Source organism: Musca domestica, unplaced genomic scaffold (genome assembly GCF_030504385.1).
Source record: "Musca domestica strain aabys unplaced genomic scaffold, Musca_domestica.polishedcontigs.V.1.1 5, whole genome shotgun sequence".
NCBI classification, from domain to species: Eukaryota; Metazoa; Arthropoda; class Insecta; order Diptera; family Muscidae; genus Musca; species Musca domestica.
The window spans coordinates 13889882-13916736 of NW_026712346.1; the positions used below are offsets into that span (position 1 = coordinate 13889882).

The 26855-nt window shown below is 34.3% G+C and overlaps 1 protein-coding gene across 1 annotated transcript in view; it reads left to right on the top strand.

Annotated features, from left to right (window-relative positions):
* The first annotated feature begins 259 nt into the window (after window positions 1-259).
* Window positions 260-26855, top strand: part of LOC101887945 (protein dimmed) — a 34647-nt gene continuing 8051 nt past the window's right edge. The window contains exons 1-3 of the mRNA XM_011292435.3: window positions 260-898; window positions 13586-13883; window positions 22284-22532. Of these exons, the coding sequence (XP_011290737.1) occupies window positions 13623-13883; window positions 22284-22532 (510 nt within the window). The 5' untranslated portion in view covers window positions 260-898; window positions 13586-13622. The remainder of the gene's footprint in view (window positions 899-13585; window positions 13884-22283; window positions 22533-26855) is intronic.

Sequence of the window (26855 nt, forward strand, 5' to 3'; positions counted from 1 at the left end):
TTTTGTCGCAGCAACAACAACAACAGCAGCAAGAAGGAATCACTCAACAGCACTTCACTCACTCAAAGCGTGTTTAGTGTAGTTGTTGTTGTTGTTGTTTGGTATAATGCGGCATGCGCAATGGTCGGCGAAAAGCCCTCGCCAGCATTTATGTGGGTTGTTTGGGACCAACCCACTTTACCGCTCTTGAACGCGTGCTGCGTAAGCCAGTGAAGCTAAAGCAACAGTTGTACCAAAAACAACAACTCACTGCGGACACTCGTAAGAGGACATCGTCGTCATACTTGTTGCTCCTCCGTCGTCGATTTACCGGCCGTCGTCGCTAGTCGTTGCTGCTCGTCGGCATACTCGTCTTGTGTTCATCGTGCGACGTCACTTGTTGCTGACGGCCTGGCCCACTCTCGCAAAAGTAAAAGCTCGATTTGCGATTGTTGCGGCATTCCTGGGACATTCTACAAGTGGCGGTCGCCATCATTTCCGGTTAAGTGGGCATCCGTTTAGTTGAATTTGTACATTGGCGGAAGTTGGTCGCTGGCTGTATATCGGTGAGAATTTTAACGGTTAACATCAATTTCGAACAGAATCGGATGGATTAGAAGTAATACAACTATAATAATAGTGTGAAATAAATACGAATTGAATAGCAAATAATGTGAAAAAGAAAAATGAAAATAGCAAATTAGCAAAAATATTGCAAACATCACAATACGGAAAAAGTTCGAAATTCAAAATTACGCATCAGAAAAATAAGTTCGTATATCTTGATGCATTAAAATAAAATGTTGAAATTCTCTAACTAGAACTCAAAAGTGTGTCCCTGAATAAAAGTGGAAAAATGTTATAACTCCCCTGCGTTGTTCCTAAAGAAATACGAAACTCTAACCGCTTTATTCAGAAGGTAAGTGGGTGTCGGAACATGATAATGATAGACATTTTCATAAAATGGAGTTGTAGAATTAAAACTTACCACATATTTAATCCAATTTCTAATCACATCTGTAAAAAAACAAGTAAAAATGGTGATCTGCCGTTCCGAGCTTTTTATTCTCTCCGCCAGAGAATAGAATTCAATCATGACCACATCGATTAGCCTTAAAACATATAATAACGAATATTATTGTCAGGTATTTTTTACCGATTACGAACAAAAAATACCAAACTTTATTACATTGAATATTCCAGAACTTGATCTAAATTTAACCATTTTTAAGAGCACCTCTTTCACCTATAAGAATTTGGAAAAAATAAAATCTATAGTTACCGAGATATGAGGCTCTGCATCCATCAGAAACTACCATTATCTGCTGTGCCACCACTCAATATTTTGAGATTGAGAAATAAGAGATCTTACACAATTCTATGAACTGAAACTGCGGTTCGGGTATTTTGTCGGAGAAAGAAAGGATATATGTAGCGGATATCAAGCAGATACACCAGCGATTTGTGTTATTAAACCGTTTAAAACAGCCAAAATGTTCCTGAGCAAAATAACAGTTTTCGATCCTAGGTCTCTTTGGCCGAAAGCCGCTTTGAACCATTTAAGGCCGATCTAGCCGCTTTGAACCATTTAAGGCCGATATAGAATATATCGATCCATTTCTTCTGGTACCTCTTCCCTAAAAGTTCAAATAGTTCATATATAACGAGTCGAGCGCCCGATATATTGTCAAAATTCGGACCATGGTAATATTTATACCTAACTTAGGTCTGGAGCGAACATGGAAAATATTGTGCCACTGTCTCTTCCAATAGTTAAGCAAGCTATAAAGTATCAGTCGGTTTTGGCGACAGATATATACCCTCAGCCAATGATTAGTAATTGAAATATTTTTTTCAATTGTGTTATGATTATCCACAATGTTGACCTTTTATGAGAAAGGTTCCAAACGTGTGGACTGCTATTATCCGTTTCGTATCTGATATAAGTCTGATATAATATTCCATATTCTCAACTTCTTCTTCTGTTGTCAAAAATATTTGGATGTATGAAATTTGTAGAGAATCTGATGCTTATTTCGCGTTTTATGAGAAATAAACATTTTCAAATTTTTAACCCTTTGTGGAGGGAGGTATCAGAAGGTGTGCCCATATACATATATTCCATATATACACATTATCTTGTGTTGATATTTATTTCGTATCATTTACAATTCAAAATCCGTACATTACAATATTTGTACTGACATTAAATATTATGTAAATTTGGGATATGTGGTACAATTTCTTTGGCACGTTCCCCCGAAAAAATTATCAAATGGTGAGGGTATATATTTGTCGGAACACTGATTGAAATGTTCTAACTTGTTGATGGTATAAACAGAATCAACCATGTATTTCCCATGAAAATCAACATATTGGTGCACTAAATTATTCAATAACAATTGATCCCTGGAAACTAAATTTTGCTTAAATTTATCAATTCATTAATTTCATAAAAAACAAACGAAGTCTTCGCCTTGGTTCAAAATGATTTGACCGTTATAATATTTGTATGACACTTAATTAAGGTGTAGCAATGGTCAACAGGGCGTCAAAAGAATAATGGAAATATTTCAAAATTGATTTGACAGTTCATTGTACCAGCAGCTGCGTCGATGCGACTACCTTGGTCAGAAAATAAAAAGGGACCTTTTGTTTTGAACTGAAATAGGCTGTTGTTTGTTACAGAATCACGTCAAAGTTGTATGTGTATTATGGGGAATTTACATATGAACAATTTCAACACATCAATTATTTGTCGGCGCATCTTGCCGAACCGTATTCTTCAAATGTTTTCAGGATATTTTATTTTACAATCTTTTGATAAATTTTAAATTTATTGTGGTTGCAGCACAACTCATAATCCAATTTAATCAAAAAATTAACAAATGAAAGCTCTCGTCCATTTCAGAAGAACTTTCATATGCCCATCAAAGCTTTTATGAAATGGACGAGAGCTGTCAAAAATTTTATAATAGCCCAAATTACAAGGAATATGTTTGAATACGAACGTTTCGAGTGAAAGTCGGAAAATCTGTGTTATATTTGCACAATTACTTCATCTATAATTTATTTTGGAAGAGAAAGTATAATATAAATGTTATCGAAAGCAATATATGACTTAAATTTTCACAAATTATAAACAATTTTATTATAAACCACTTTGAAATAAACCTTTTAAAAATAGGTCAATAAATGCTGAGGTATATTATTCGCATCAGCTATTTCTGCTATTAGGTTCTTGCAATACTTAATTAAACAAGTAAAAAGCAGCTACATTCGGCCGCCCGAACTCCTAATGCCCTCCACCATTTGGAAGGAACTTGCAAAATGTTAAGAAAATGTCGTCAAAAACTACCTCTCGACTGAAAGCTATATACGAAGTCGTGGACCTGCGTAAGTAATTTTTTGTCATAGGTAATGGTACCCATTAAACGTGGACCGACATGACCCATTTTATCCTGTCTTCTGAACAAATTCACATGTGTTCAACATTTTAGCCTATCTCAATTCATTCGAAAAATAGCGTGAATACAACAGGCAGACGGACATCGCTACATCGACGTAGCATTTTACTCTGATCAAGAATATATATACTTTGAGGGACATGACATGAGTATTTCGAGGAGCTACAAGCGGAATGGAGAAGTTAATATACCCTCCATAATATGGTGGAGGCTATAAAAATTGCTCGAAAAATGTGGCTTAATTCATCAAAATGCCAAAACCAAAACGTTGTTCTGCCAACAGAATTAGATCCAATTAATTGGGCTTAAATCCTCAAAAGCGAATATTGGCAAATAACTTTATATTAGGCTACCTAAATCTTGGGCCGACGTTGCCTTCGAACAAAATACATTACAACAGACGGATAGGCAACGTTATACCGCATTTATTCAACTGAATATTGACCAATTGGCTTTAATGGATCCAGATCTAGATCAAACAAACAAATGTTACGAACCAAAAAGAAAAAGTTCCATCAAGTGTCCGTACAAAGAGCAATTAGTGCAATAATGTACCTTAAATGTAATGTCTGGCCTAAATTATTTTTATTATTTTTTTATTAGTTTCTTCGGCTTGAGGTCATTTGATTTCTTTTTCATTCGGTTTTTATTATGAACTAGCTGGCCCTGACCGCGTTGCCGGCCCGTACTTTTAGTCTTTAATGCATAGTTTTTAAAGCATAATAATTCACAAATCTGGCTCACATAAGTGGCACAATTTTCAGTATAAATATATAAATACTAGCTGGCCCGGTCCGCGTTGCCGGCCCGTACTTTTAGTCTTTAAAGCATAATAAATCACAAATTACTCCAATTTTGATTATAAGTAAAAGCATTCAAATGAGCTATAATTTGAAATTTGTATTTCCAACGTTTAAAATCCCGTTGTGCGTGGTATTCAGTTTTGTCCACCTCATACTTGAAGGCAGAATTTTGTCAGAATAGCCAAAAAATTACTCTTTTGCTCCGATTACCGTAAGATGGGCATTAATTGTTTGTCATTTAAATTGTGCGGCGGAGATCCAATAAAGTTCCTTCATAATTTCGTATTTTTTCATGTTTCTGCCACAATTTCCGGCTGAATGAGCCCCAGATTGACATTTCGGAGTTTATTTCATATAGACGTACATCCCAAATCTACGTTTTCAACCAATATTCTCTTGGGGGTTACAAATTCAATAGAATACCAAATTTTCTTTTCTGACCACACATTGGTTGGGAAAGTGGACTTGGGGATATACTAATGTGGGGACTATACTTAAATAAATTCCTATGAGGATAATTATCTGTAAGATGATTTTCTACCCCAGAAGATGGTTTCTTCTTAAATTATCAACATAAGCTAAAATTAGTACGAAAAATATGGTTAAAATGTAGAATATACTTGAAATCGGGTTGTTCCGATATCAGGGGTTATGATCCATATCATGACCTGGCAAAGCGATTAAAGGTATCTTGAATGTTTAGGTAGAATTTCTATTTTGCGTTCTTTATAGTCGGTATTTGACTGATTGCAGTCCCAATGTATTTTGCATTTTGAGTTCTCATTCGACAATTTATTGTCATATGAAAGAAGCAGGTCCACTTTTTGAAATTAACCCCATAACGTTTCTTCGGTCATTTTTGTTTGTTTAAATGTGTTCGCATCTTCCAGCTGAAGCACGATGTAGGTCCTGGAGTAGAAAGCATTTAACATCGTATTGCGCCCTCATTTCATTTTTAATATTATTCATTCAGAATTCAAAACAATAAAAAATGTACACTTCAATATAGAAAAAAAAAGAAAAAGAGTCTTCAACTGGTTCGCTGATTTTTTTTGCAGCAAATTTTTAAAGGTCCTTACGAAGTTTGCTATTTATAGATTTTATGTATTTATTGGGTATTACGAATGAATACATAAAATCTATAAATAACAGTTTTATCCGTTGTGGCTTTATACCACCCAAAAAAAAAAAATTCACATCATATTACAATTCAAAAAAAAAAAAAAAAAAACACTACAAATGTACATTCGAAAATAGCAAGTCAAAATGGAAAAAAATATGCAATATAAAACATTACTATTGTACATTTTAAAAGTCAAAATGAAAATGTTCAAATTTCACATTTTTACGCGTTTTTTTTTTTGGATTTTATTCTTTTCTGCCAAGAGGCAATTCCGAATTTGTCTAAATCGTTAAAATCAGACCGGCGGTCTTTATGTTATAAGAGTAGTAACTAACACAACTTTCTTTTACATATAGAGTAATAATTCTCAAACCGATATCTTCACTATTTTGGCAAATATAAAGATTTTAGATAAATCGTAATAGTGGACGTAAAAGGAGGCGTGGTCAATATTTTTTCTTTAAAAACCTAACTCGGGGTATGACGAACGTTTGTACAAAAAATTGTGCATATCGGTCCAGCCGTTTCCAACTGATTCCGTTACCAACAAACAACAATTGATTTTTATATATATAGATATACGTCTTTCAAAAAACCTGATCCTATTTTTCAGTAAGAGGTTTTAGTTTGTGAGTTAAAAACCTAAATAATATAGCATATATATTAAAAAGTATACATTATCTGTTTATAATAGGCCCACGTAAGTCAACTCGATTAGAAAATTTAATCAAAACATCGAAATTGGTAAAATCAGGAGGTACTTTTATATGAGCGCTACTCCGAAACATTGACATTGAAAATTTTCCGCAAAGAGGTCTTCAACAACAAGCTAATACCAACATTTGAGGAATTTGAAAGTGGCTATATCATTTGAGGGGCTATATCACAATGTATACCAACCTGATAAATATTTTGTACAAACGATTCCTCATGTAACCCTTAGGACAGTATCAAATTTAAAACTTTATTGTAACTTTTGCGGAGTATGGGGCAAAATATTTGCGGCCCTTTGTGTATGGTTAAGCTATATAAAATGGACTCTAAAAATGTTAGATCCGGGAACCCCTCTTTTGGGATTTTTGTTTACCAACCAGGGTTAAAGGTTCGGAAGAATTTTCCGAGCATATGAATCCTTTTCATACTATATTTTCAATTCACTCCACTATAGTCCGCATATTATATAGTCCGCATTATTATATTATATTACAGTGCTTCTTCATATTTCACTGCTTGAAGTTCTAATGAATTTTGCATTTTTAATTCTCATGGGATGGATTATTTCCATATCTGATCAAAATCGAAAATTTGGGTAAGGCAACAATATAACATCATGTATACAAAATATGCAAACTTTCTCGATTTTTATATATGGATTTTAGATAAATCGAAAAATGGGCGTAAAATTGGACGTGGTCACTTTTTCTTTGCACAAAAACCTAAACCTAAATGTTCGTCCTAACATTTAAAAAAAAATATCCAAATGGTTCCAGCCGGTCTTAACTGATTATCAGTTACCAACGAACAACAATTGGTTTATATACAGATCAGTTCCTCAGCCCCCAAATAAATACTTAGGAATGAAGGGAAAGTCAACAGTATCTCGTGTAATAATTTTCAAACCGATATCTTCATTATTTGGCAAATATAAGGATTTTAGATAAATCGAAATAGTGGGCGTAAAGGTAGGCGTGGTCAATATTTTTTTCTTTAAAAACCTAACTCGGGGTATGACGAACGTTTGTACAAAAAATTATGCAAATCGGTTCAGCCGTTCTCAACTGATTCCTGAACAACAATTGATTTATATATATATATATATATATATATATATATATATATATATATATATATATATATATATATATATATATATATATATATATATATATATATATATATATATATATATATATATATATATATATATAGATTACACTTTTTTATCTTCTTGTTTTGCAATACTTGAAGTGAAATCATATTTTTAATGAAATGTAAATAGACAGGTGATGTGTTCACACAGGTTCTAACATCTTTTATTCTATCTTACTACCTGGTGTGTTTCATTGGACTTGGGCGATTGGAAACGAAAAAGGTTATTTCATGTTAAATTGAAAACAATCGAATTCTTGCCGTGAATAGTTGTGAGAAAGAGTGTATTTTAATCGTTCTCCGCACTCTGTTTGACATACATACACATTTCAAAGCACATACATATATATCATAAAGTTTAATTTATAGTTTAGTAGTCTTGGTTTCATCGGCTCTAATAACACAATAATGATTTCTTTAAAATTTCAAATATTTATTAAATATAAGGTAAATTTTTGACGAAATTGAAATACACAACTTCAATCATGACTGCGACTCTGGAGAAGAAACAAGTAAAAAAACCATTTGGTACAAGTTTAACATTTTTCAAAAAAATAAAATCCGATAAAAATTCTGTTAAAATCTTAAAAATACCGAATGTAGCCGTGTATTAGGGTCTATACGACGACGTGGACCTGCATAGGCAACTTTTGTAACAAGCTATTACAATATTCAAATGCGGAACTTAAAAAAAAAATCTGTTTATAATGTAGCTAAAATTATCAAAACCCCGAATATAAGGACGTACGAACTTTAAATATTAATTTTGAAACAATTCCGGTAAATAATTTCGCTAAAATCATCAAAATACCGAATATCGGGAGGTATCGTTATATCGGGGCTATACGAAGACGTGGCCCTACATGTCCCATTTTCAATACCAAAAGTCCTGCATCATAATACACAATTGAGTACAATTTTATCAACCTACTTCATTTCGTTCGAAAGCTAGAGTGATTTCCACAGACGGATAGACGGACGGACATTGATAAATCGACATAGAATTTTATGCTGATCAAGAATATATATATATACTTTGTGGGGTATAAAATGTATATTTCGAGGTCTTACAACGGAATGACAAACTTAATATACCCTCCATAGAATGGTGGAGGGTATAAAAACACAACAAGTGACTTTGTAACACTTTAAACCGCAGGTGTCTCGTCCGTGTGCTTCCGCTTAAGATGCATTTCTTATGTTTTAAACAGCTTGAAGAACATTACCCGGCAACTGGCGACAAGCAGACACAAATCAACACATCAACGCACTGTTACTTTTGGCGCCATTTGCGGAGTAAATGTTAACCTCCCCAAGAGATGGTTCAAAAAAAAAAAAAAAGACGACGACGAGGTGCACGGTGTAAACTATTCCAATGCATGAACAACTTAACTATGCATTAAAGTAGCGAAAAGGTTCATTAAAACATTCATGCTGGCGTTTTTTTCAATACTTCTTTCATTCAAGCATCTCCACCATTCCCCCAGAGCTATGGAAAACAATGAACTTGCTAACCGCTATTGCATCCATAATAGCGGCATCACACTAAGTAACCAGAGAAAAGTGTATCGTACACGACCAGTGGCAAAACAGTTATTGTTAAGATCGGACAATCCTTTGGTGGTTTTCCTCGGCGTTATGATTGTAACCTTATAACCTTATTCCTTTCCAATGACATCGCATGAATGGAACGTCTACTACAAAATCAAATGGATGGAAAAGGAAATCTAAGAAAGCCAGGCAAAAGAAAACCCTTATCACAACAATTGCAGAGAACCAACTGCACGGCAGAGTGTCGAGGAACCCCCTACAGGTTATTTGATTGTCGCAGAAAACACCAACAACTTTTTTCGCGGAACCAAAAGGAAACCATTGCTGATGTTTACTGTCGTCGATGTTGTTCTTGTTTTTTTTTTATTGTTGTTGCTGGTCTTTGTTAATGTCAGCGTGTTAAGTAATAGCGGTATTGTTTAATAACAAGTACTTTGATGACCACAATGGGCGTCGGATGTCTTAAAAAACAAAAGCAAAAGATTTACAGAAACATCACGAAATGTGTGTAAACTTCAAATTGTTTGCTTGGTGCATTAGTGGAAAAGGCTAAGCGGAGACATGGGTGTGTATGTCTGTAGCATACCTACGTGTAAACACATATGTGTAATTTGACATTTAAATTTGTCAAAATAATGGTGGTGGTGCAATGAAGAGAAGGTAGGCTAAAATAAAACAAATGCAGCAAGTTCTCTATTGTCAAAAAAAATGTTGCATTAATTATGCGCTACACCACAAGGTGGTCTAGGTATTATGTCTTTGTGCATTGGTTTGTAACAGGTAAAAGGAAACGAGATAGACCCATTGTTCCGTCTGACGATCTGCATAGAATCACATTCTGAGTCGAATTATGCATGACCGTCCGAAATCGGTTCATATATAGCTATAGCTCCCATATATAATGCTCATCCGATTTGTTAAATATATTCTCCACAGCCGTAATATGCATTCTGTAACAACGACATTCGTGGAAATATATCAAATACGTCTCAGAAATACCTTTGTCAAGTTTTATCGAGATCGGTTCAGATTTGGATATAGCTCCCATATACATCGTTATCCGATTTCGAGTTAATTGTGCACCAAATGGGCATGTTAAGCCAAGCAAATAATAAAAAAAACATTAAAATCGATTAGTCTCAGTGCCTTATCTTGATTTCATTTTGCCATGGTTAACACATCTTTTAAATTTAACAGAGCTTCTTATATTAGCCTCCAACAGTTTGGAATGTGGAGAACGATGTATTGTCGGTGAAGCTAGAAATTTGCACGAGGGTTTTCGGAAATTCGTACTAAAATGACACGAAAAGTACTAAAATGAACAAAAGGAATGGAATTTGGAATAAGAGTCACTGATGGACTGCAGGATAGATGTACTAAAGGGTATTTGGAAATTCGAAATTTAAGTTCTAAAATGGTACCATTTGCTATTGTGTGAGCTAAAAACTTGAAATTTGGTTAGGAAAGTTAAATAAGGTTGTAAAGTAAGTTCGATACATGGCGATAGTTTTGTGAACTATCCTAAATAGTACTGAATTTGGAACAGTTTAGTTCAGGAAGAACGGATGAAGCTGATGGTAGGTTTGTGATAAATAGCTGATTTTTGTAATGTGTAATATAAGTACGCGAAAAATACTAAATAGTACTATATTTGGTACAACCCGATGTTGGGTGTAGGAATTGACCTGAAATCCTGGAATTTTGTATACATGTCACTGTTGGTGTTTGTCCTTAAGATATGGAGGTCGTTTTGGAAATGTCTACTATTATTGTTAATGTGTACAGCTGGAATTCCAAAATTTGATATTGAGATCTCTGTTGGTATCTGGTGGTTGTTTGGGAAATTGTTCGAAGAGTACTAAATAATACAAATTTTGGATCACTGTTGGTGTCTGGGATTGAGTGATGTAGATTGTTTTGAACATGCATACCAAATGTTACTAGATATGTTATTGGGTGAAGATAGAGAGCTGAAATTCGGAAATTTGATATTGAGGTCACTGTTGGGTCAGGGCTCACATATGGAGACGTTGAAATATTTTGGATGTAAAAAATGGATGTGGGTCCATTGGGCGATGGTTTTACTTAAATTACCTCTTTCCATAAATGGAAAACTTGAATAACATATAAAACCATGAAAGTTTAAAAATTTAGTACGATGTACGAAGTTTTGATTAAAACATTTTCTCAACCTGAACGAATTGTGAATTTTGAGAAAAGGTCTTTTACGAACTGTTGATAAACGTTTTAAAGTATCCAGCTTTTCATTTAATAACTAGAAAACTTTAAATTAAATTAGGATTTTTACTTAAAAGTTACTTACATCTCACAAAGTAAGTAGAAAAACCCAACAATACAATGATAAGTAGAAGCGTCCGTGTGATCCCATTCAAAAAATTGTTACATGTCAACTTTCACAATTCCGACGATATTGCAGCTTCTTTTTGAGGTAACTGTGTGATATAAATCGTAATCGTAAATAATTATGGCCCTTATTGCATGCGTATTACGGCTTTGGAGCGGTGAAATCGGATTGTGTTAAGATATGAAAGGTACATCTTAATTTGAAATTATTTCCACTAAATTTGAAGGAGGTAAGGTGTTTTGCTATATGTGACCTGGCGTAACAAATATCATTGCAAAGGGTGCATATTATGACCTTAAAAAGACATAAAAATATAGAATCAATTGAGACATGCATAAATATTCGAGCTATAGCTATATCAGTACAATTTGAATAATTTTCGCTGTTAATAGAAACCAGTAAAGAAAGTCATATAGTCGGGCGGGGCTGATTTTATGATACCCTACACCACTTTGTTAATTAAGTTGAGCTCCACATAACAATTAAAAGTTTTTATGGGAGAATTCAATCATACACGCTATGATTATAATTATAATTTAAAATTCAAAGGACTAAATATGACGAGGCACTTGTATCTTTTAAATTCGGACTTGTATTGCCCTTTTGGTGCAAAATTAATATGAAATCAGATAAAGATATATATGAGAGCTATATCTAAATCTGAACCGATCTCGATAAAATTTAGCAAAGGTATTTCAGAGCTGTATTTCATATATTTCCCTGAATATCGTTGTTACGGAGTGCATATTACGACTGTGGGTAATACAACAAATCGGATGAACAATATATATGGGAGCTATAGCTATATCTGAACCGATCATCACCAAATTTGGCATACTACCTTCTAGACTCAATTCGGTCGTATGTGCCAGATTCCATCCCATTTGGGCAAATATTAGACGTTTGGTGCACAATAAAAGGCAAATCGGACGAAGTTATATATGGGAGCTATATCCAAATCTGAACCGATCTCGATAAAATTTAGCAAAGGTATTTCTGAGCTACATTTGATATATTTACCCAAATATTGTTGTTACACAGTGCATATTACGACTGCGGAAGACAAAAATAACAAATCGGATGAACAATATATATGGGAGCTATAGCTATATCTGAACCGATTTCGATCAAATTTGGCATATTTAGATTCAGGCCTAATTTGGTTGTATGTCAACATTCCATACTATTCGGTCTGATATTACACGTTTGGTGCACAATAAAAGGCAATTCGGACGAAGATATATATGGGAGCTATATCTAAATTTTGACCGATTATCTCCAATTTCAATAGGGTTCGTCCTTGGGCCAAACAAATGATTTGTGCAAAATTTCATCTCAATCGCATAATAAATGCGACCTTTTTTGCATTTTGTTCACAAGAATACATGGACAGACGGACGGACAGACGGACTGACATGCATAAATCAACTCAGAAAGTGATTCTATGCAGATCATCAAAAGGAACTATGGGTCTACCTCGTTTCCTTTTGCCTGTTACAAACAAATGCACAAAGACATAATACCCTGACCACCTTGTGGTGTAGGGTATAAAAACATTGTTTTACTTTACAAAACACCGACACCAACCTCAAAGAAACAGCTACACCCCATTATATAGTCGTATTTTTCAAATATTCTCCAATTTAAAAATAAAGTATACCTTGTGTATATGCGCATTTTCATGTTGCCTTTTTCACGATTTCCTAACGTGGCTATGACATTTCTTTCCTGGTTTTGAGAATATATTTTGCGAATAGCATTGATGCAAACAATCTTTTTAATTATTTTTTGCAATCAAATTGGTTGACCTCTGATCATTAATAATAATATGTCAACAAATGTATAGCTTGTTGAAGTAATTAATTTAATATTGCACGATTTCTTCATCTTGTTGATGAGATTGTACAAGATTTGAGAGAAGGACACAGGGGCGCCCATGAAATATTGATTTTTTTATACAGCGCGGCCCTGTTAAAGCCGTTTAAAATGAGTTGCTTTTGGTAACAAAACCGTGCATAAGCCTATACTAAAAATGAAGAATATTAAAAAAACCCTTTACCCAAAAATAAAATTACCAGTAGTTTTTAATGGTATCAATTTTCTTCCTTTTCTTGGGAAATATTTAATTTATGGTTTCAAAAAGATGCCAAATGGACATCCTAAAACTAATTTCAAAATGGTCCTAAAAAAGCTGTTAATGGCGCCAAATGTTAGCAAATCTTACCAAATCGGAGAATAGGACAATTATAGTCTACAGCCAAATCTTTCATTCTGAGCAAACAAAGTTTCGGACACGTGCTATCATAGGATTCATATTCTGAAAGGTGAAACAAATTTTGTTCATTCCGTGTTTGTTTACATTATTTCTATATTATCGCGATTTCGTATTGATTTCTACTATATATTCATGAGGTCTTTCTATTTTTAGATTAACCCGCCCACACATACACACATACCATTGTAAAATGAATCATGAATTGATGTGTAAACTAAACATGCACGACACTCAGGTGATGGATTTGATGGCTTCCCATGATTTCGTACAGCTGCAGCAGCAGCCACAACAACAGCAGCCACAGCAACAACAACAACAACAACAACAACAAATGCTCAATTATACAATGACAGAAACACAAACAACACCGCCAAATGTACCACATGCCGATAATCCGGATAACAACAGATCTTCAAGGCCAATAAGACGAGCCAGTCGCAGGACGCCACAGGTATTTATGTTCGCCATGCACCAACATTTATAAGGTTACGTTCCTTGAATAAACTTTTCTTTCCTATACACCCACACACACACACACTCATACATAAAAATCAGAAGCAGAAACGTGCATCTGATGGAATGTATTCTCATATTGAGAATGGTTAATCCTTTCATATTCCATTTGCACCTTGGTTTCGATGGAGGTTAATAGTCGGATATGAATTTGAAGAGAAATTCGTAAAGATCTGTAGAATATATCAATAGCATTCAAATCCTTACCTTTGTTAGGAATATCGTCGACCATATAAATGTGTCAGTACCAATGAATATTGAATATTTTACCCAGATAGTCTTTCCCCATTTACGAGTACGACCGGATATAACAAATTGTAGTCCATCCAGATGATATCATCATCGATTGAGATGTTATTATATTACCTTCAATATCTGGATATACTTGGAACGATTTTGAGAGAATGCCTCATACTTATTAAGATTTCGGTTGTAGGAACTCCAAAACACTTATCGGATGTTACTGTTTTATGGAGCTAAAGCCGAAGTGTGAACCTAAGAACCCAAATTGTAAAATAGATATATAGTCTGCGAAATTTCAAGACATCAAGAAGTACCGCTATATGTGGGCTATACCAAATGATGGACCTTCGTTGAACAATTTCCACAATGTGATGTGACGGGATTTGACAGTCACAAGTGTTGAATGCCGCTAAGGGTCAGGGTAAAGCTGGTCGCAACATCGCTGGTCAGAATGCCTCGGATATATTCTCAGGTGCCATCGGGATCCAGTATTGTATGGAAATTTGTACGTGTGAGGAATCTTCCAAAGGTATCCCATCCCGTCCAAGCGCTAGATTGCCTTATGTCTGAGGTGATTGATATTGGAAAAGAGCCTATGTCTGCCCACGTTATTGTATATCCTTCTATAACGGAACCTCCAGATATTCCATATTATGATTTTTAGCACATTTTCAAACTCAATTGTTCAAAATTTGGCATTTAAGGATCTGAATAACTCCTGTGGCATTTAGGCATTTAACCGATCCTTCGAATATTCGCATATGCTTTGTCGCTATTAGATCGAAATAAGTGCTACGTACCAAAGTACAGATCTTGTAAAGCCATCAACACTGAATATGCCTGATGAGCCGGTTAAGCAATCGTCAAACGCATTGCATAGATGTAAGCGTGTGGTAGTGTCCCTCTGGCTTTCCTTTCCTCTGCAAATTTCAGATCATTAAGCTCATCTCGAAAGAGAAAAGAACAAATGATTCACATTTTGGAGTTCGTAACCAACCATTTGAAATAAATGGACTACAATTCAGTATTTTTTAAAGATTTTGACGTATGATCCAGGTCCCACTTTCAAACACCGCCACATAAAGTTCTTTTTAAATATAAAGCTATTTATTTAAAAACATATAAAACTAACTGGCCCGGTCCGCGTTGCCGGCCCGTACTTTTAGTCTTTAAAGCATAATAAATCACAGATCAGACTTATGTAGGCGGCACAATTTTGGAAATAAATAATGACTCCATTATAATTACTCCAATTTTGATTATAAGTAATGACTTGATTATGAGTAATGACTCCATGACTAAATATAAATTAATATTCATGGCAAAAATTATAATTACCGTCGGTTTTAGATATTTTGAATAGCCTGATCTTATTTTTCAGCTATAGGCTTTAATTTGAGTGTTAAATACCTATATGATAAAGAACATCTATAATAGCCCCATGTGAAAATTCAGCTCAATTTTTATACCATCCACCATAATATGGAGGGTATATTAATTTTGTCATTCCGTTTGTAACTCCTCGAAATACTCATGTCAGACCCAACAAAGTATATATATTCTTGATCAGCGTAAAATTCTAAGACGATATAGCCATGTCCGTTTGCCTGTCTGTCTGTCTGTTGTAATCACGCTATCTTTCGAACAAATTGAGATAGAAGGCTAAAATTTTGCACACATGTATATTTTGCCAATAGGCAGGTTAAGTTCGTAAATGGGCCATGTAGGTCCAAGTTATCATATAGCCCCCATATAACTGTACCTCCCGATATTCAGTATTTTGATGATTTTAGCGACATTATTCACCGGGGTTGTTTCAAATTTGGCATTTGAAGTTCGTAATGACTACTACAGCCTAAGACAGAAAATTATCTGTGCAGGTCCACGTCTTCGTGTAGCCCCCATATAACGGTACCCGCCGATATTCGGTATTTTGATGATTTTAGCGACATTCTTTACCGGAATCGTTTCATATTTGGTATTTGAAGTTCGTAATGGATACTAAATTCTAAGTCAAAAAATGAGCCATGTAGGTCCACGTCTTCGTATAGCCCCCATATAAGGGTACCACCCCCCAAATTCGGTATTTTAATGATTTTAACTACATTATAAACAGATTTTTCTTCAAGTTTCACATTTAAATTATTGTAATAACTTATGACAAAATATGCCTATGCAGGCCCACGTCGTCGTATAAGCACTCGGTATTCTTAAGATTTTAACAGAATTTTTGACGGATTTTATTTTTTGGAAATTGCCAAATTTGTACCAAATGGTGGAGGGTATTAAAAGTTCGGCCCGGCCGAACTTACAGCTTTTTTACTTGTTGATATTGTAAAAAGCATTCAAATGAGCTATAATTTGAAATTTGTATTTCCAACGTTTAAAATCCCGTACTGCGTGGTATTGAGTTTTGTCCACCTCATACTTGCAGGCAGAATGTTGTCAGAATAGCCAAAAAAATTACTCTTTTGCTCCGATTACCGTAAGATGGACATTAATTGTTTGTCATTTAAATTTTGCGGTGGAGATTCAATAAATCTCCAATTTTTTCGTATTTTTGTTTATAATTTCGTATTTTTGTTCATGTTTCTGCCACAATTTCCGACTGAATGAGTCCCAGATTGACATTTCGGAGTTTATTTCATATAGACGTACATCCCAAATCTACGTTCCCAACCAATATTCTCTTGGGGGTTACAAATTCAATAGAATATCAAATTTTCTTTTCTGACCACACATTGGTTGGGAAAGTGGACTTGGGGGTATACTAATCTGGGGACTATACTTAAATAAATTCCTATGAGGATAATTATCTGTAAGATGATTTTCCACCCCAGGGTTTTTTACCCCCCTCAAGACTAAGATGCGCGCTTTTCCGAAAAATAAAAATTTATAAGAAGAGGTTTTCTTCCCCCTTAGAAACAAAGATTTCAAATAAGGGCCAAAAAATGAAAAAAGTGACCAAGACCCCGAGAATACCTTAAATCATATGATGGTGATACCAAAACGTGATGATTTTTTGCAAAGATGGTTTCTTCTTAAATTATCAACATAAGCTAAAATTAGTACGAAAAATATGGTTAAAATGTAGAATATACTTGAAATCATGTTGTTCCGTTATCAGGGGTTATGATCCATATCATGACCTGGCAAAGCGATTAAAGGTATCTTGAATGTTTAGGTAGAATTTCTATTTTGCGTTCTTTATAGTCGGTATTTGACTGATTGCAGTCCCAATGTATTTTGCATTTTGTGTTCTCATTTGACAATTTATTGAAAGAAGTAGGTCCACTTTTTGAAATTAGCCCCATAACGCTTCTTTGATCATTTTTGTTTGTTAAAATGTGTTCGCATCTTCCATCTGAACCACGATGTAGGTCCTGAAGTAGAAAGCATTTAACATCGGATTGCGCCCCCATTTCATTTTTAATATTATTCATTCAGAATTCAAACCAATAAAAAATGTACACTTCAATATAGAAAAAAGAAAAAGAATCTTCAACTGGTTCGCTGATTTTTTTTGCGGCATATTTTTAAAGGTCCTTACGAAATTTGTCGGTAGAATGTACTATTATTTTGAAATTTGATTCCATTGAAAAATTGATTTTTAGAATTTTCATATAAAGCGACAACGGATAAAATTGTTATTTATAGATTTTATGTATTTATTGGGTATTACGAATAAATACATAAAATCTATAAATAACAGTTTTATCCGTTGTGGCTTTATACTACCCAATCATATTAGAATTCAAAAAAAAAAAAAAACATTCGAAAATAGTAAGTCAAAATGGAAAAAAATATGCAATACTAGCTGGCCCCGTCCGCGTTGCCGGCCAGTACTTTTAGTCTTTAGCGCATATTTTCTAAAGCATAATAGAGCATAGACTTATGTGAGCGAGACAATTTTTATTATAAGTAAAACAAATCCATAGTAATTTCTAAATAGAAAAAACATTCATGGCAAAAATTATAAAAGATAACCACTTACCGTCGCTTTTAGATAGTTTGAATAGCTTGATCTTATTATTCATCCGTAGGCTTTAATTGAGTGTTAAAAACCTATATGATATAGAACATCTATAATAATCCCATGTTGAAACTTAATTTTTGGTATTGTAAAGAGCTTAGCGAAATTTTCCATTCAAATGAGCTGTAATTTGGGATTTGTATTTACAACGTTTAGAATACCGCGCTGTGTGGAATTAGTCCACCTCCACCTTAGTCCACCTCATAATTAGGGCCAGAATGATTTCAGAATAGTCAAAGATAATTACTCTTCTACAACCATTACCGTAAGAATGGAATTTACTTATTTTTGTGCATTGGAGATCCCATAAAGTTCATATAGTATAATTCAAAGACGATCAAAGTAATTACGAATATTAAATCATTGATGGTTAAAACCAAAAAGTAATCATTTTTTGCGAGGATTGTTCCTTCTCAAATTACCAACCTTTGCTGAAATGAGTATTCAAAGTATGGTTAAAATGTAAACTATACTCGAAATCGGGCTATACCCTTAACCGAAGGTCATATATCATGACCTGCAAAAGCGATTTAAAATATTATGAAAGTTAAGGAAGAATTTCTGGAAGGATATAAATCCTTTTTTACTAAATGTTCAATTCGCTCTACCATATTCACTGACTGCAGACGCAATGAATTGCATTTTTTGAGTTATCGTTCTCACATCAAAGAGATTGTTTTTCATTCACATTTTTATTGGCATATTTTACCGCGATTTTTGGCAGGATAACGTTCCAAAATTGTATGAATTATCAAAATCCGTCAAGCCTTTCTTTAGTTATAAGCGTAGTATCTAACATAACTTTCTTTTATATTGTGAAAATAATTAGTTATTTTGTTTACAAAAAATCTACTGAATTCAATATGATAAGCCAAATTAAAAAAAAAATCATAAATTATACAAAATTGATAAAAAAAGCAAACTGAAAAAAGAAAAAAAATCTTCACCTTGTTCGATGATTTTTTACAGTCGAAGTTTAAAGGTCCTTGCGAAGTTTGTCGATAGAATGTACTATTATTATAAAATTCGATTCCCTAGAAATGTTTTTTCGAATTTTTCCCTATTTGAGAATTTTTGCAATGAGATCTCTTTTTTCGTGATTTTTTAGCGATTTTGAAAAAGTAATTATCTTTTAACTTTGGTGTGATCGCGTTAAATTATTCCGATATAATCTATCCCGTTTCGCCACCACATAAATCGGTACTACAATTCCATGTAACCCGCCTTCAATTTCTGAAATCAAGTCAATTAAATAAATTGGTTTTAATATTCGAATTCAAAAATAAAATATAAAAAACACTACAAATGTACATTAGAAAAAGTAAGTCAAAATGAAAAAAAAATCATACAAAAAAAAACATTACTATTGTACATTTCAAAAGTCAAAATGAAAATGTTAATATATCACATTTTTACGCGATTTTTTTAGATTTTATCCTTCTTGGCCAGGAGACAATTCCAAATTTGTATGAACCGTTAAAATCAGTCCAGCGGTTCTTAAGTTATAAGCGTAGTAACTAACACAATTTTCTTTCTTTATAGATGATATATTTAGATTAAAAAGTAGGCGTGGTTAGTTCCTCAGCCCCCAAATAAATGCTTAGGGTTGGATGGGAAGTCAACAGTATCTCGTGTAATAATTTTCAACCCGATATCTCCATAATTTTGGCACATATATAAGGATTTTAGATAAATCGAAAAGTGGGCGTGGTCAATATTTTTTTCTTTAAAAACCTAACTCGGGGTATGACGAACGTTTGTACAAAAAATTATGCAAATCGGTCCAGCCGTTCTCAACTGATTCCGTTACCAACAAACAACAATTGATTTTTAAAAATATAGATAAAACATTGCTATTGTATATTTTAAAAGTCAAAATGAAAATGTTCAAATTTCACATTTTTCCGAATTTTTCTAAATCGTTAAAATCAGACCGACGGTCTTTATGTTATAAGAGTAGTAACTAACACAACTTTCTTTTACATATAGAGAGTCAGATTTAAAAGTAGGCGCGTTTCTCAGCCCCTAAATAAGTACTTAGGGTTGGATGGAAAGCCAACAGCATCTCGTGTAATAATTCTCAAACCGATATCTTCACTATTTTGGCAAATATAAAGATTTTAGATAAGTCGTAATAGTGGGCGTAAAAGGAGACGTGGTCAATATTGTTTTCTTTAAAAACCTAACTCGGGGTATGACGAACGTTTGTACAAAAAATTATGCAAATCGGTCCAACCGTTTCCAACTGATTCTGTTACCAACAAACAACAATTGATTTTTATATATATAGAAGAAGAAGAATAAAGTTATCTTTTAAAATTTTTTACGAACTCAGAATATGCAAAATTTTGGCGAAAATTGAATTAATTTTTGTACCAATACCGTTGAGTAGAGATCATAATGTCATTCCAATGACGAAGTGCCAATCTGGAATATGTCCTATTTGTCACATTTTATAAATAACATTTCTACTAACACACACACACACACACACGTTTTTAGACACCACAATCGAAAATAGTTACAAACAATTATTATTTTGTTTTATTAATAAACAGGGGTACTTACGCAGATTATAATTCATATTTGTTATCGCCATTTTTATACCCTACACCACAAGGTGGTCAGGGTATTATGTCTTTGTGCATTTGTTTGTAACAGGCAGAAGGAAACGAGATAGACCCATAGTTCCTTTTGATGATCTGCATAGAATCACATTCTGAGTCGATTTATGCATGTCCGTCCGTCCGTCTGTCCGTCCGTCCGTCTGTCCGTCCGTCTGTCCGTCCGTCCGTCTGTCCATGTATTTTTGTAAACAAAGTACAGGCCGCATTTATTGCCCGATCCAGATGAAATTTTGCACAGATCATTTGTTTGGCCCAAGGACGAACCCTATTGAAATTGGAAATAATCGGTCAAAATTTAGATATAGCTCCCATATATATCTTCGTCCGATTTGCTTTTTATTGTGCACCAAACGTGTAATATCAGCCCGAATTGTATGGAATTTTGCATATACACCCAAAATAGGTCTGAAAATATGTATGCCAAATTTGATTGAAATCGGTTCAGGTATAGCTATAGCTTCCATATATATTGTTCATCCGATTTGTTATTTTTGTCCACCGCCGTCGTAATATGCACGCTGCAACAAAAATATTTGGGGAAATATATCAAAAGCAGCTCAGAAATACACTTGCTAAATTTTATCGGGATCGGTTCAGATTTGGATATAGCTCCCACATATAACTTCGTCCGATTTACCTTTTATTGTGCACCAAACGTCTAATATTTGTCCAAATGGGATGGAATTTGACACTTACGACCGAATCGGGTCTAGAAGGTAGTATGTCAAATTTGGTGAAGATCGGTTCAGATATAGCTATAGCTCCCATATATATTGTTCATCCGATTTGTCATATTTGTTACCCACAGCCGTAGTATGCACTCCGTAACAACGATATTCAGGGAAATATATCAAATACAGCTCAGAAATATCTTTGCCAAATTTTATCGAGATCGGTTCAGATTTGGATATAGCTCCCATATATATCTTTATCCGATTTCAAATTAATTGTGCACCAAATGGGCAATACAATTCCGAATTTAAAAGATACAAATGCTTCGGCATATTTAGTCCTTTGAACTTTAAATTATAATTATAATCATAGCGTGTATGTTTTAATTCTCCCATAAAAACTTTTATTTGTTATGTGGAGCTCTACTAAATTAGCAAAGTGGTGTAGGGTATCATAAAGTCGGCCCCGCCCGACTTTAAGACTTTCTTTACTGGTTCTGATTGGGGTTATCTTTGCGATTTGAGTCACTGTTTTTGTGAAATGTTTGTGTGTATGTGTGTGTGTGTGTGTGTGTGTGTATAATTGTATGCGCAATTTTTTTATATTTCAATTTTAGGTTACTATTTATAACGAAAGTTTACAATTTACTTTATTCTTCTCCCATTTTCTTTGTGTTTTCTTTCGTAATTTGTCTTTACGTAAAATGTCTTTACATGGCTGCGTGGATGTTGCGGTTACTGTTTTTCTTTTCGCTCCAAAACAGTTAAGCAATAATTATGATATGGAAATGACAGATTCAAGTTCGCAAAGCGATGACACAAGTGGTGGGGGAGGCAGCAGCAATGGCGGCGGCAGCGGGGCACGACCTTCAAGTCGTGGCAGAAACTCATCGGGTACGAATTCGAATCGCCGCAGGAAGGGCACACTCAATGCAAAGGAACGTAACTTGCGTCGCCTGGAGTCCAACGAAAGGGAACGCATGCGAATGCACAGTTTAAACGACGCATTTCAGGTATGTCATTTGTAATTGCTGCACCGGCAGTTACTAACTTGTTTTTATATCTTAAGAGTTATTATGCGTATGCGTAGGTACCTAACAATGTACGTGAAATATTAATAGAAAAATATGAATGTTTGTAAAAGAAAAAAAGGTAAAAACCTTGGCTAGGTCTCATTGCTATGTCGGTGTGGTGGAGGTTCCTTGCAAAGTGGACCGAGCCACTCCCAACTGCTGAGAACGGCGTTTTTAGGATGTTCTTGGGGACCTCTCAACACTGGCTCGTACGGCAGAGATATTCTGGGCCGATCGCCTTGGTCGACTTTTATATGGCCTCTTCGGATTAGAAAGAGCCTTACCAGTCGAAAATTTTTCGTATAAACGTATAATGGTGTTCTTAGAAGGCGCACTTCTCACATTTTTTAATGTTTTAAAAGCACGTTGAGTTTTCACAATTGACTTCTTCTGTTGAATGTACATTTCAGAGCGCTCGCTTGGCGTGTATTGGTTCATGGTAAAAATCTGCTTGGACTGACACTTCAAACGCGGTATGTCATTAAGCGATGTGACATCTCTGTCAAAAGTTATGGCGTTGCCAGATGGGTCCGTCGAATATGTGCAACCCTGTAGAGACAATATTGTTCCTGCAATTGTGTCATGATTATAACTACCCGAAAACATTCCGCAGAAGATATTCCATATCTTGTTTTGTTTATTACAAAAGCAAATCTGATTGGAAAAAAATCGAACCATGTTGTGCCATGATAAATTGAAATAAGTTAAAAATGTGTGGAGGATACTTGAGAAAGTTTTAGAATAGAATAACAGTAGACGGAATTATTTACATAGAAGACTAGTTAAATTTTATCGATCAACGTCCAGTGGTGGTAAAAGCCAATTAAATGTACAATTCAATGTCAAATGTGAGCTACCCGTAACAAATCAACGTTTATATTGGGATTTTTTGTGAAGTGGACTATACCAACTATGAACCTCTTTTAAATGCGTATTATGAATTTAGAGCAGTTATAATTTGGAATGGAGAGAAACCAATATATGGGAGATATATCCAACTCGGGGCAATTGTAAAATAAGAATGCTATATATATATAGTTTTTCGAGTTTCACATATCCTATCCAAATTGAGCCGTATTTACATGGTTTGGTGCACAATAACCGTCAAATAGGTTGAAGATACGCATGGAAGCTAAATTTAGCAGAGGTATTTCTGAGCTGTATCTGATATCTGGTACCAGATATTATTGTTATGGAGTGCGTATTATGAATGTTGGAGATTTAAAAACCAAATCGAAAAGAAAAACCGTAAAATAGTATCAGTCGGTTTTGCCGACAGATGTATACCCCACGCCATTTCTTATGATTTTGAAACTGTTGACTCTTTATCGGGGAGATTCCGAAGCAGTTGGACAATATTGACCAATTCGTATCTGACCTAAGACCGATATAAATATTACAACGTGACTGATTTGGACTATATCGACAACTTCTTGTATTTTATATGAGATATGTAAATGTGGAAATATGTGTGTGTGGTTACTTCATCTATGTGCAAAACTTGAAGGAAATCATGTGAAATTCCTAAATTCCGATAAATTAAATATTCATATCAAATATCTGGTTAAGGGAAATATTTAGATATAGCAAGATGTAAAGAATGGCCGACTTGTTTCGTAAGTTATGACAGATATAAGTATTGCAAATTGTGACCCTTTTAGAAAATATTGGCAAAAGTGATATCGGCCGAAATGGATGTTCAGGATGTGTTCAGGTTTATCTGGCTTCGGAATAATAATTACCTCGGCTGTTTTCCAATTTGTTGGAAAGTCGCAAGATAGCGTTATATATATATTTGTTAAAAAAATTAAGCATTTGCGGGAAAGATTTTTAACGACATTAGCATCTATAATATCATGCCCTGGTGGTTTTTCTTTGTTTAAGCTTTTAATCTCAGCTACTACTTCATTCAATGATATGTGTTTTTTTTGGCCGATCCATTTGACAAGCTGAATCCAAATATAGAAATGTTTCATTGTAATCTTCACTATTAACGGAATCGAAGGGTTTAAAAATGTCGGTAAGATGTCTTGCAAAAGGATCTGCTAAGCTTTTAGGTGATTTACACCATGTTCCGTCAGCGTTCTTGATTACGAAATTTCTCTTGACAGGTCTTCTTAAATATTTAATAGATTTTCACAATAAGTGTTCATCATACTTTGAATTATTTATCGCTTCCAGAAAAGTATCAGTGGCATCATTCTTAAAATCAAAAAGAAATTTTTTTCAACAGTCAGATTCAACAGAACAGATTTTTATAAAATGTGGGAGTAGTGTTTCCTAAACACCAAATCGGATGAAAGTTATATATGGAACGTAAAGCTAAAACTGAGCCCATGCACGGATATCCGAATACCACACATAGGACGTACAATAAAATTGGAATCGGACGAAGATATAGATTGAAGGTATAATTTGACTGCTTATCACCAGTAGCGTTCGTCCTTAGGTAAAAAAAGGATTTAAGGAAAATTTCATTTCAATTGGACCATAAATGCGATCTGCACTTTTTTTAACAGAATACATGGACAGACGGACGGGCATACATGATATGATTCCATGGAGATCATCAAAAGGAATTATGGGTCTATTTCGTTTCCTACTGCATGTTACAATCAAATGCACAAAGACATAGTACCCTGTCTCACAGTGTGCCGCAGGATATAAAAACAAAATAAACCGATAAATGGGCAATAAACTGTTAACCTACCAAATATAAGACCATTTCCTACCCGTGACGAACAATTGCTAACAATATCTGTGGAGTAGGGTAATATAAGACATAAGCCTTACAAATAAAAAATAAATAAAATTTGTTGGACGCTTTGGCTTATCTTGCAGCCATTGAACACTGTCACATTCTGAGTTCATTACAATCAAGTATAGGTCTTATTTCAGTCCAAATAGGTCAGTCAATAAAGTTGTGAACATTTTTAATTTTTGAGTGACAAATCGCTTCAGAATCAGATCAAGTTTATATATACTTGGTTAATTTTCTCCACTAAAAAGCACGCCGTTCTTAGTTGAAGAGCTGGGCTTTTGAGTAAACTAACCATTTGCAGTAACATTTGGTAACGATTGTTGCCGAATACCATACCATAGACATAGACGAGCTTGATTATGGGCAGAGCGTTACACAGTATTGTGTATCGGCAAATGTAAGTAGAGCTCAGTCACAGAAAGTGCAAGATTGTTTGTTACGTGCAAAAATTTATTTATTTTATCGAAAAACTACCGAAACTTGTAGGCAAATTTAGGCAAAAAATATGACTTCGGTTAAAAAACTTTACACTAGACAAATTTTCCGGGTAAAATATAAAGCATGATAACCAGAACTGTCATTTAAGTTTTAAATTTTTACTAATTGTCCCCTCCCATAGCATCCAGTCAAAGAAATTTCCTGGGAGTGAATTTCACATTTCTCTCTTTTACTTCTCATCCAAAATAACACGATTAAGCAGCATACGAGCCCATTCTGTCAGTTTTGGGCCACAGTGTCGTATAGAATACACACGTTTATAACAATAATACGCACCAGTGCGCTAAGGTCCCAGAATAATTGTTTATTAAACAAACAAACACAAATTGATAAATAAAATGTATTTATATATTTGGTTGGTTGTTTATTTATTTAATAATGTGTCGTTTATTATTAATAACTTATTAAACTATTAACAACAACTTATTCCAAATTATAAATAGACATACAATACATAAAGATGGGACATTTCATTTTAACTTTGAATCAATAGATCGCGTTGGTAGTAAAAAAAAATAAATTTTAGAGCTGACACTTTTATAGGATTTTCGTTGATTTTTATCGGTTCAATGTAGCGGGACTACCTAGTGTAGAATAAGAATAGGATATGAAAATGTGGTGAATTTTCAATTGCTGCATGTGGAATGTTGGAGTTAGATTGCGGGATATAATCTTAACTCACCCTGATAAGCAAGTGCAGCATGTTTGCTTGCCACATGTGAGATAGCTATGCGTGTTTTTGATCTCCGCCTAAGATTTATGGCGGCATGGTGCATAGATATGTGTACAAGTAGTTCTTAAGAAATATTTTTATACCCTCCAACATAGTATGGAGGTTATATTAAGTTTGTCATTCCGTTTGTTAAACCTCGAAATATACATTTTAGACCCCACCAAGTATTTATATTCTATATATATATTCTTGATCAGCATTAAATTCTATGTTGATTTAGCAATGTCCGTCCGTCTGTGGAAATCACTCTAGCTTCCGAACGACATAAAGT